The sequence below is a fragment of the Grus americana genome, chromosome 15 (assembly GCF_028858705.1).
Source record: "Grus americana isolate bGruAme1 chromosome 15, bGruAme1.mat, whole genome shotgun sequence".
NCBI classification, from domain to species: Eukaryota; Metazoa; Chordata; class Aves; order Gruiformes; family Gruidae; genus Grus; species Grus americana.
In genome coordinates, this window is record NC_072866.1 from 8,898,723 (window position 1) to 8,909,497 (window position 10,775).

Consider the following 10,775-nt stretch of genomic DNA (forward strand, 5'->3'; position numbering starts at 1 on the left):
GGAAAGATGCTTGAACCAAAAAGATGCTTGGTGACGTGTCTTAGAGGAGAGTTGCTATCCTGGAAGAAAAAATGGCATCATTTATCACCAGCAATTCTTCCCACCCTCATTTCCTATAGCCAACGCAGCTATTTGGACATTGCTTACAAAGAGAGAGCGCAGCATCGCTGGGTGGTGGGCACCGGCCCCCGTGAGCATGCGGTGCTGTCCCTCGAGGTGCCCGTCCCCCGCAGCCAGGAGCGGCTCAGCCCCCAGCCCCGGCTCCAGCCACACAGTTTGCAGCCGTCAAGGTGCCACCAGGGAGGACACCGGCTGCCTTTGGTCTGAGGCTCCTTTGCGTCCTGCAGCGCTGCAGAAGCGCCAATCTTGGCACAAAATCTTGGGTGACAGGAGAGAAGGCCAGAGCGCCGGGAAGTTCGGAGACTGTTTTATGTGCTGTACAACCCAAGTACTCCCTTGAGCCTCTTTGTGGAGTTCTGAAGCTTTTTATCAGGCTAGAGGAGTGCGAATAATTGATTTTTCCACTCACTGGTCAAACCAAAAAACTGGAGGGAGGGGGGGAGGAGAAGGAATTGTTTCAAGTTTATTTGAACAAAAAAGTTTTTCTCTTTATTCAGTGCAATAAAAACACGAGGGAGAAAATCTTTTGGGTGGTCAGAATATTTTAACCCTTTTGAATATCTTTTTAAAAGTGTTGGTATCTTGCAAAATAAAAAAGGGAGAAACTATCATTTCAAAAAGGTGAAAATGGGATATGTGAATTTTTAAAAAATACTTTTTTTTTTGAGCACAAGAATTTTCTCAATTGTGACCTGGATTTGATGATATTTTTTTCAACCTCAGTGTCCCCAAAAGGACATCCCCCCCCAAAATATATTAATTGTAGAGAAATTAAGGAGGGTCAGGTACCATGTGTCACCTGTCCAGCAAGAGGACGTAACCCAGCAGAGATGTCAGTATCTGCAAACTGTTCCTGGGAAGGCTTTAGCAAATGTGAAGCCTGAGCATCCCTGCCCATCTCCGCTGGGCACAGGAGGTGACAGTATCCCAGCACTCACTCCCTGGGGGCATCGGGACCCCTGACCGAGCTGCTGGCGGGTCCCTTCTGCTGCAGGGACACATAGGGGACTTGGTAGAGCCCCAACTCAGCACAGGATTTTTTTGCCTGCTCGCTTCTGGTCGCACACCTTGTGAGCCTAAAATGGAACATTTCTTACATGACCGCACTACTTTGGGAACTGCCGGAGCCGTGCTGTGGTTGTGCCTCTGAGCCCAGATGGGTACACGGGTCTGGGATGTCCTGCCTGAGTCTGGAATGCACAGCTCAGTGCATGCTTTGGCATGGACATGGTTCAAAGAGAAATGCTGTATTTTTTCACTGCAGCTGATGGGGAAGGCTCCAGGTTCGTGTGAAGGAGCTGGAAAGAACTCAAAACTGTGTTGTGCAAAGGCGTCTCCTTGCACGGTACAAAACCTCTTCAGTTCTCAAGGCCATCCTGCCATTTCCCATCTGTGGCTCGTTGTAGAAAAAAAGAGACCATGGGAGGGCTCCTGCACTTACTGATATAAGAGCCATGATTAAATCCAACAGATACTGCACAGGAAAGGTTTTTTCCATTTAAATCTCTGTGTGTTTTGATTTGGGCAGATATTTAATTCTCAGTTGGGCCAGCCTGGAGGCTGAGGAAGTTCACAAGACCTGTGTGCTTACTGGCTTGGAAGGGTTTGAAGCTCTTTTTGTTGACATCTGCTTCTAATTCCTTCACTGCACTTGGTTGAGCAGTGACAGAGAATTACACCTGTGTCCTGAATGCTGCTTGCTTTAGGCCTGATCCTGTTACATCACTAATGCAAAATACAGATGCTGTGAAAAGTTTCACAATTACAGAAATTAGGCTCGACCGGCAGGCTCCCTGGTGTGTCGGAGGGAGGGATTTTTGGAGCCCATGAAGTCCATCTTCATTCAGAAACTGGCAAAACCTGATAACCTGAGCCTGTCCAGGCTGGCTTGTTTCCGAGGCGAGTGGAAGGTCAGGGCGAGGGGCTCTTTGAGGAGAGGATCGTTTGCCATGGCTGATGATGGAGTTGCTGGGCTGTGCCAGTGCTTCCAAAGAGATGAGAGGTCTAGCACATGTCTTTGGGCCGTCTTTTGCCAAAGAGGACACACGTTTTCAAGATGCCAGGAGCCCCATGTCTCACTCCTGGCTCCATCTCACGTGTGCTGGATGGCTCTGGGCAGGTCTTGTGGCTTCTCTGTTTTCCCCCTCTCCCCCACCCTCTCCCGGGATGTGGGTTGCTCCCCTGTGCTTGTCCTGCTCGGGGATGGCAGCTTCACCAAAGGCAGGGGGAGGGCGAGGGAAAGGCTGGGCGCTGCTGGACACCCCTCCCTTCGGCTTTAGTGAGACACTGGTTTCAATCTCGGCTGTGGGAGCTGCTGGCAGGGAGATGCTCTTCCTCCCACGCAGCCTCCTCCTCCCCATCAGCACGCTTTGGCCAGCGTTTATCCACCCCCCGTTCCACACCCAGCTTTCTACCCCGGAGCCGGAGCTCACTGGGCTGGTTGCAGCCATGCTCCATGTCCCAGGAGACCTTGGCCACCCGTGGCACCTTCTGCCTGGAGGAAGACCCAGGTCCTCTACCCAAGCTCAGGGACATAGCCTTGCCATCAGTGGTGTTTCACAGTCCCCTCTGGGAGCTGCAGAGAGCTCCTGCTACTGCAGTAATTAGCTCTGACTATTAATAAGTGAAGTCCCAGGCATGGATGCGGTCATGCTCGTTCCTCCCTTGTTTCGCCATCACTCAGCATGGGGCTGCTGGGTCCTGGCCGCTCTCGGGGAGCAGCGGCTCTCAAAGAGTAGGGAAAGGCTGATGATTTATTTGCACTGCTGGAGGAACTGGGAATGAGAGGAGAGCTCATAAAAAACACCGTCTCATTTTCTCTAGGCCTCTGTGTGTGGCACTATTGAGCTGTAAAAATTTTCCAGGTTAGATTTATAGAGACAGAAGGAGAACTGATCATTAGGAGAATTAATAATATGCTTTGTGGATTGTGAAAGTCCAGAAAGTTCAGTTACACTGCTGAGAGCTGGGAGATCCCTCTTGAACAACCTGGCAGGTAGGAATCTGCTCAGGTCCTTTATTATTTGCAACAGATAGCAGCGCAATAGGTACCAAGCTGGAGGGGACCCGACGGTGCTTGGTGCAGGTGTGGAGCTGGCGACAGTCCCCAGCCAGCCTGGGCACACCCGAGACCTCCCACGTGCCAGCACGCCCACGGACAAGTGTGCAAGCAACAATGCTGCTCCCACACCCCAGCGGCACACAAGCTGCCCTGCTCCACACCTGATGTACCCCCACGGCACAGGCATCGTGCAGGGCAACAACCCCACCGCTGACCACCGTTTTGCCCTGGAAGAGCTGAAATATCTGTAGTGGCTACAGCCAAACCACATGGATAACACCACTGCAAAGGGACTTGCTCCACCCAGCCCCGGGACCTCCCATCCCTGGCTGCACCCACCCATCCCCAGGAGCACCCATTCCCAGGAACACTCACCCTTGGGAGCACCCACCCCGGGCGAGGTTAGCGGCAGAGCAGTGCAGGTGAGCACGTCCATGGCGGTGTCAGTGTGGCAGAGGACACCTCCCTGGGCAGGAATGTGCCTGTGAGGTCCCTGCCAGCGCCTGGCCTGCTGCCCATGGAGAGCATCAGCGTTCGTTCCTGCCGCACTCCACCGCAGCCGCCTCCTCTCCTGCCCCACGCCACCAGATGTGGGACCTGGACCCCGGGCTTGTGGTAGCCTGAGTGGGGAGCAGCAGAAGCACCTCAAGAGGCTCTTGCAGGGCTGGAGGTGGCTTCAGAGCCCTCGGCTCCACGGAGCCCTCAGCTTCACCAGCTGGGACACCCCCTCCACCAGCCCAGCCGCAGCAGCCTGGGGGGCAGCTGGTCTGTGCTGGTGTTTTAGCACGGTCGTGCCTGGGTTTAATCTTACCATGCTGTGAAAGTTGTTGCCCAGACTAAGGGTTTTGGAGGCATCAGCTCTTCTGCTGGCATGTCTAGCCCTGGTTGACACCCCAGCACACGGGGGACCCCACAAGGGCTGGGACCATACCTGCAACATCTTCTTGGCATGAGCAGAAGGGCTAGGACACCCCCAGGGACCTTCGCTGGCCCCTGAGGTGTTTGCAGCTCTTGATGGAGTTTGGGGAGCGCAGTTTGATTAAGGGGCTGCTTCTCTTGCAGCAGCTGCATGGTCGGGCTGGGGGAGGACATCTTCCTTCTGCTGCCAGGTGGAGCTACAGCTGGGTTTTGCTCTCTCCTGCAAACATTAGGAGGAATATCCACCAGAAAAAAAAAAGACAGGGGAAATGCTCAGGCCTGGGAAGGTGCCTGTAGCACAGCATCTCACCACCCAGGAGGGGGTGAAGGGGGAATGGAGGGGACCCCAAGAGGACATTTTAACTTTGCTGCACCACCAGCCACACCTGTGCTGGACCCAGCAGTGTGTGTGCACGTCCCCAGGAGTGGGGGGCAGTCCCCGTCGGGCACGGGGGTCCAGCAGGATGTCCAGGGAGCAGGCAGAGCCGGACAGCACAGGCAGGACAGCTCCAGCACGGGTCACCTCTGCTCCCGGCAGCACATGCCCACGGGAGGTGAGCTGCCCCGAAGCAGCACAGGCGCTCCCCAAATACAGCCCTGTGTACAGTCAATGGGGGGAGGCAAGAGCTGGCCCGGCCCTCGGGATGCCCAGGGGGAGACTCGGGGGTGGGAGCGTGGGGCTCGCGGGGGGTCTTGACCCAGCGTTTCCCCTCGGGCAGCCTGGGAATAGCCCTGGGCTGCTGCAGCTCGGCCGGGGAGATCTCTGCCTGTGTCTCTAAGCCACTGTCACCTTATCCGTGCTCTGGGCAGCTTGGAAATAGGCAAAGCAGAAGGCACAGAGATACGTTATCTGCTGCTCTCTGCAGCTCCTGCCCCTTATCTCCAGCCTCAGTCAATTCCTTTGGGCGGTATCAGCGCGAAGGTGTGGACAGCCCGATGGGACGGGACCCCTGACAGACCCCAGGGGCTCAGAACTGGGTCCTGCAGCCTGGGGCTCCCTGCAGGGATGTCCGGGACCATCACAGGGACCATCCGGGGTACCCAGCTCTGCCCAAGGGCTTTCCATCCCCAGCCACCACTGCACCCAACAGGGGCCACCCACCAGAGAGGGGCTCAGCCCTGGCTGCAGCTGCCTGCATCCCGGCGGGGTGAGGGACAACTTCTGGGCAGAGCCGACGACAGAGGAAATTCCTTGGGGAGTTTTCTTCCTCCTGCTGCATGCAGGGGCCCTGCAGCCATTGTATGTGCAGGGGCCAGCCCCGGTGTGAGCTCACACCGGCTCCCCCAGGGCTGCCAATTCCTGTCCCAGACACTGCCCTACCCAAAGCCCCTGTCCCCAGCATGTCCGGCCGCCTTGGTGGATGCTGCTGGTCCCCTGGGAGAGGCCGGGGAGCCGGGAAGGAAAGGGAGCTGCTCCGGGCTCGGGCTGGGTTGGGGTGGGACGTCTTCCTGCCCGCCACAGCCCCTGGGATTCGCCTGCCTCTTGTACTGGAACAAAATGCATCCGCTGGCATGGCAGGCTGGGTGATGGCGCACCCTGTCCGGGAAAGCCTCCCTGCGTCAGCCGGCCCTGGTTCCGGTCAGTGGTGCTGGATCTGCAGAGCTCCCAGGCGGCACCTTGGGCATGGACCTGGACCAGGCGCCACATCCAGGTCCAAACCTCACAAGTGCTGCACGAGGATCCAGAGCCTGGGCGCAGCCTCAGCCCTGGGCTGCCCTAATCCAGAGCAGTGGGACAGGCTACAGCCCAGAGCTCCCATCCTCTCCCGGGCCCGTGGTCCTGGCCAGGGCTGTGCAGACAGAGGGGCACACAGGGGCAGCTCCCCACCCTGCAAGGGTGCAGGGATGGGGACATAGCGGTAGAGCTCATCCTCACCCCTGCTGCAGCTCCCCAGCCCTCCCCAGCCCCTGGCATCAGCGTGGCCACAAGATGGCATGGCAAAGCCACCCAGGTGCCACTGCACCCCCTGCACCCCCTGCATCCTGCCCACCACCCCACAGCCTCAGTGACCTGGTGGAACATGGTGGGAGGGAAGGGGTGATGTGTCCCTCTGTTACCTGGGGGTTTCTCAGCGCCCCCACGTCTCCTAAAGCCCAAAGCAGTGTTGGGAATTGCCCTCCTTGGTTGCAGTCACCCACTGCAAAGCTGCTCCGTGGGGGTCAGGGGGCACCGGGACCCTGGACGGGGCCAGGAGCCGATGTGCTGCTGTGGCTCTGTGTCAGTCCATGATCCTCCTGAAAACTTTTGTCCCCCTACTTTGCTCCTGGCCACAAACTCAGCCCATGTCAGGCATGGACCCAGCATCCTCCCCAAGAAACCCTGGGCCTGCATTTTGCCTCAGGGCATCCACGGGGCCGGGTCAGGGGGTCCCCATGGTCCAAGTGGTGGACCTGGTCCAGGTACACAGTTTCCCAGAGCGAGGGGGATGGGAGGCAGACTGCGGGGAGTGCGGTATCTCCCCCAGGACCGGTCTTTTAGAAGGGATTAGATTAACATCCATCAGGGATGGCTGGGTCCTGCCCTGAGGCGCGAGGGGTAATTAAACATCTTCTTAAGCTTTCTTCCATTTTATTTGGCTTGTTGACCCCTGGGGAAGGCCCAGACCTCTCCAGAGAGCTGGAAGCACAGAGGAAATCATTTTATGGTCCCGGTGAGGAATCAGCTCATGCTCCTCAACAGCAACAGGAAAAAAATATTTTACAAAAATAAGTAGTGAAGGGCTTGCGGTTAACTGAGTGTCTCGCTGGTTTTGCCCCAGTAATTGTCACGTAATTGTTTCTTCCCAACAGACAAGGGTGGAAGCGCACCCTCGAGTCGTGCCTCTCATCACATCGCCCTTCATCCCCCTCTCTGTGCATCCTCCTGCGCAAAGCTGACCTTTACATTTTCTACCTCATTTTATCACTTACCTCTATCAAGAACGGCAATCTGCCTCGGCGGGCACTCCACAGGCTGATTGGCACCCTGACAGGTACGGCTCTTTTCAAGTGCTGCTGCCTAATGGGTTATTGGCAATCATGTCTCATTTGGCCCATCCGAGCCCCGCACTGCACTAACAAAGAGCAGAAATTGGAAAATCATGGGGGAGAAGGAAGAGGTGACATGGAGGAAAAACCAGTTGGGAATCAACTGCAAGAGAATGATCCTTCGTGTGTTACACCACCTGAAATTCTCCCCGAGACCCAGCAAGGGGTGAGGGCAGCCCCCCGGGCGCAAGGGGCAGTGCGGCAGGCAGGGCTCGCTGTGCGCCCGGCTCCCCTCACTAGCACCGCGGGGGGGTTTCCCTTCAGATCCAAACCAAAGGCAGCACAAACCCTGCTGTCCCCGCTCCATGGCTGGCTGCAGGGGCTTGGCAGGAGCAGGCGGTTCATGCAAGAGGGGTGGAAATGTCTCTTTTTGCCAGATTTCCTGCAAAATCCACCAGTGCTGGTGGGCGAGAGCTCAGCAATTCACAGGAGCCAGACTCAGCCCCCCAGATCTCAGTTTTCTGTAGAGCCCAGATCCCACCCGCCCCAGCACACCTTCACCCTGTGCTCCTGCCTGGCCCCAAGGCTTCTCCCTGTTTTAATAGGGAATAACATTTATTTTCATTAGCAGAGACGTATATAAAATTAAGGTCTAAGCAGGCAAATAAACAACTACAGCAGTGAGGACTCACAGAGCTTTTGTTCACCCCAGTCCAGGAAAGATTTCTAACTTTGTCATCTTAATTGACACTTAGCCTGGCAGTAACTCCCTGACGGGCAGTAAAAGAGATTTACTGTAAAGCTGCAGAAGAAACTGTGTCAAGAAGTTAAATCATGTCAGAAAAATCTGGGAGTGACCAGACCGCTGAAGTGCCTGCCTGGTGCGGAGCTGTACCAAGTTTTGTTTTGTTTTGTTTTTTTTAAAAAAAACCAAAACAACAAACTACAACAGCACAATGAAGCCAAATTTTCCTTTGATCAATTCTCATTTTAATGAGGGCAGGTTCCTAGGAAGCAAACAGTACATGTTTGTATCATATTGCAAACAAGCTAGTACAGAAATCTAAAAAAAATAAACAAAAATAAATATCTTCCCTGTTTATTTCTCCCCAAGTTTATAGCACTAGGTTGACCTGAAAACAAGATGAATTTACCACTGCGTCCGGACAGCGGCCACGAAAAATCAGATTTTTTTGGAATGCAATTGTCTATATGGTTTCAGAGAGGTCAGAGTACCAGGAGATCCGCCGATGAGACTCTTCCTCGCCAGCTAGGGTGAACGGTCCCCACCTCGGGCAGTCAATGCTCCTCTGGCGCTTGAAGCATCTCCTTCAGCGGATCAGAGCCACGTCTTCAAGCGGGAGAAGCTGAAAGGAGACGAGGGGCCGGGTTATTTCAGAGCCTCACCTGAGCATCCGGCTGCACACCCAAGCCCCGCCACCCCCTCCCTCCTCACGTGGGACTGCGTTTCCCCTCTGCACAGCACTTAAACCACCACTGCATTTGAGATATTCACGAAATATTCCCCTCTGTGGGCTCAGCTCTGACTCATGGTGACTGTGGGGTCCCTTTACGCCACTGTGCAGGCAGATCCGACCCCATGCAGATACCCAAATACCGGGCTTGGACCCGCCTGCGAGGCTCCCATGGAAATTTTGTTGTGAAATCAGAGGCATGCACGCACGTCCGCAGGTCCAGAGCCCCAACCGCGGTACCTGGAACTGCTCTGCCCGCGCACAGCCAGGCTGTGGGAGGTAACAGGGCAGCACAGACATAGCGCAGGGCTGAGCTGACCTGTCTGGGCTTTCCCAAAAAGATACTAATCCCAGATTTCCTCCAAAACAAAAGGAAAGGGGGGGAAGGAATACAGCTACATGTTTCAGGGGCTGATCCAACAGCTAAAAGTCTCCGTGTATTTCAGCTGGATGTTGGCTTCAGCTCTATATGAGTAAAGATATTTAATGTCTGGAACCAGCCCCAAGCCAGTCCCACGCAGCTTGGCTGAGCTCGGAGCGGGCAGGGAGAGGGGTCCTGCGGAGGGGCCATGCCGCGAGCGCCTCAGCATTGCCGGCCTGCCGACCCCACGGACACCTCTCCCAGCACTGGCAGCTGGGTTCTGCGGGGTGCAGGTTTGTGATGCACCAAACAGGGGGCACAGAAATCATCCAGCTCCTTTTTCTGCCCTAAAGGCAGAGTGCAGCTCCTCCAAACACATCCCATGCGGAGGGGGAAAGACAGCCCCCTCCTCCCGTCCCGCTTTGCTGGGCACAACAGACCTTGTGGTTCAAGTTTAAAAATGCAGCAGAGACTCAACTCATGCAGTCGCACTCATGCAGCGATGTTGGGGCAGTAAACCCCCAAGACCTGGGCTGTCCCGCAGGGTCGGGGCTCCCCTCGCTCCCCCGTGCCCTCCCAGCCCAGCCGGGACTAGGGTGCAGAAGGCGGTGTGGGTGTCGGGAGGCAGCTCCCCACATCTGGGTGATGCCATGGGGCAGCCTGGCTCTCTGCTTGGGGCACCCTGAAACCTCGGTGCCTGCAGGATGGGAGACCACAGCAAGGCTTTGTGCACCCCAGTTACCTGGTGAAACCCCTCCAAGGCTCCGTGCACCCCAGTTAGCTGGTGGAACAGCCCCCAGCACCCCAGGGTGCCGCAGAAAGACCTCGGCAAGACTGCTGCACGCCAGGCACGGGTAGCACCCCTCAAAGCATCCCGGGAGAGATGCTGCGGAGAGATCGGTCCCCCCGGCCCCAGCGACACCCCCGGTGACACCGCCAGGCTTCCCCGCCGCCCCCCCCCGCCCGCCCCGTCGGGGCCCCGGCGCGGCCACGGACCGGGGTTACCTGAGCTCCGCGGGGATCGGGCGGAGGCCGGGCGGGGGCCGGGCGGGGGCCGCCCCAGCCCCAGCCCCGCCGGAGCAGGCGCTGCAGGAGGCGGCCGGGGCCGGGCGGCGGTGGCTGCGGGGCGGGCGGCGGGGTCTCCCCGGCGGGGCGGCCCGGGGGCGGCGGGGCAGCGGCGGGCGCGGCTCCCCCGGGGCGGCGCGGGGGCTCGGCCGGCAGCTCCCGGCGCCAGAGGTAGGGGGATCGGCGGACGCCCATGAGCAGCCCCGAGGCGCGCCCCACCGTGTGGTACCGGGGGCTGGCGACGTGCTTGTACCAGGCGCCCGCCGGCGCCGCCGGCAGCATAAGCCCCAGCAGCACCAGGGCCCCCCAGGCACCCCCCGACAGCTGCCCCCTCGCCATCGCGCCGGGCTCCGGGCGGGCAGGCTGCGGGCAGGGTGCGGGCAGGGTGCGGGCAAGGGTGCACCCCGGCACCGGGCGCCCCAGCGAAGGCTGCCCCGCGCCCGCGCCCCGCCGGTTTATACCGCCGTCGGGAGGGGCACCCCGCGGCTCCGCCCCGGCAGCCCCCCGGCCGCCCCGCTGCCAGCCCCGGCTCCCCGCACCTCCTACCCGCCGCCCCCAGCGGCCCCCCGCCCTCCCTCTGCAACCTCCCCCCGGGACGCCGGCATCCTCCCCATGGCCCCGAGCATCCCTCCCATCCTTGAGCATCCCCCTGCAGCCCCGAGCATCCCCTTTGCCGCCCTCAGCATCTCCCCTGCAGCCCCGAGCATCCCGAGCATCCTTGAGCATCTTCCTTGCAACCCTGAGCATCGTCTTCATGGCCCAAGCAACCTCCCCGTGGTCCCCTTTGCAGCCCTGAGTATCTACTCCA

General features: G+C 58.2%; 1 protein-coding gene across 1 annotated transcript; it reads right to left on the reverse strand.

Annotated features, from left to right (window-relative positions):
* Window positions 1–8,044: 8,044 nt before the first annotated feature.
* Window positions 8,045–10,378, reverse strand: NPW (neuropeptide W). The gene is made up of 2 exons (XM_054843257.1): window positions 9,908–10,378; window positions 8,045–8,433 (listed from the first exon to the last, which is right to left on the reverse strand). The coding sequence occupies exons 1-2, from the start codon at window positions 10,304–10,306 to the stop codon at window positions 8,398–8,400; spliced, it is 435 nt and encodes a 144-aa protein (XP_054699232.1). The 5' UTR covers window positions 10,307–10,378; the 3' UTR covers window positions 8,045–8,397.
* Window positions 10,379–10,775: the final 397 nt, after the last annotated feature.

What these genes read in the sequence shown, in the direction of transcription:
- NPW (XM_054843257.1), bottom strand. Translation starts at nt 10,306, where the DNA reads ATGGCGAGGGGGCAGCTGTCGGGGGGTGCCTGGGGGGCCCTGGTGCTG. An exon ending in CCGATCCCCGCGGAGCTCAG is followed by an intron (nt 8,434 to 9,907) that starts GTAACCCCGGTC and finishes GTCTCCTTTCAG; the next exon opens with CTTCTCCCGCTTGAAGACGT.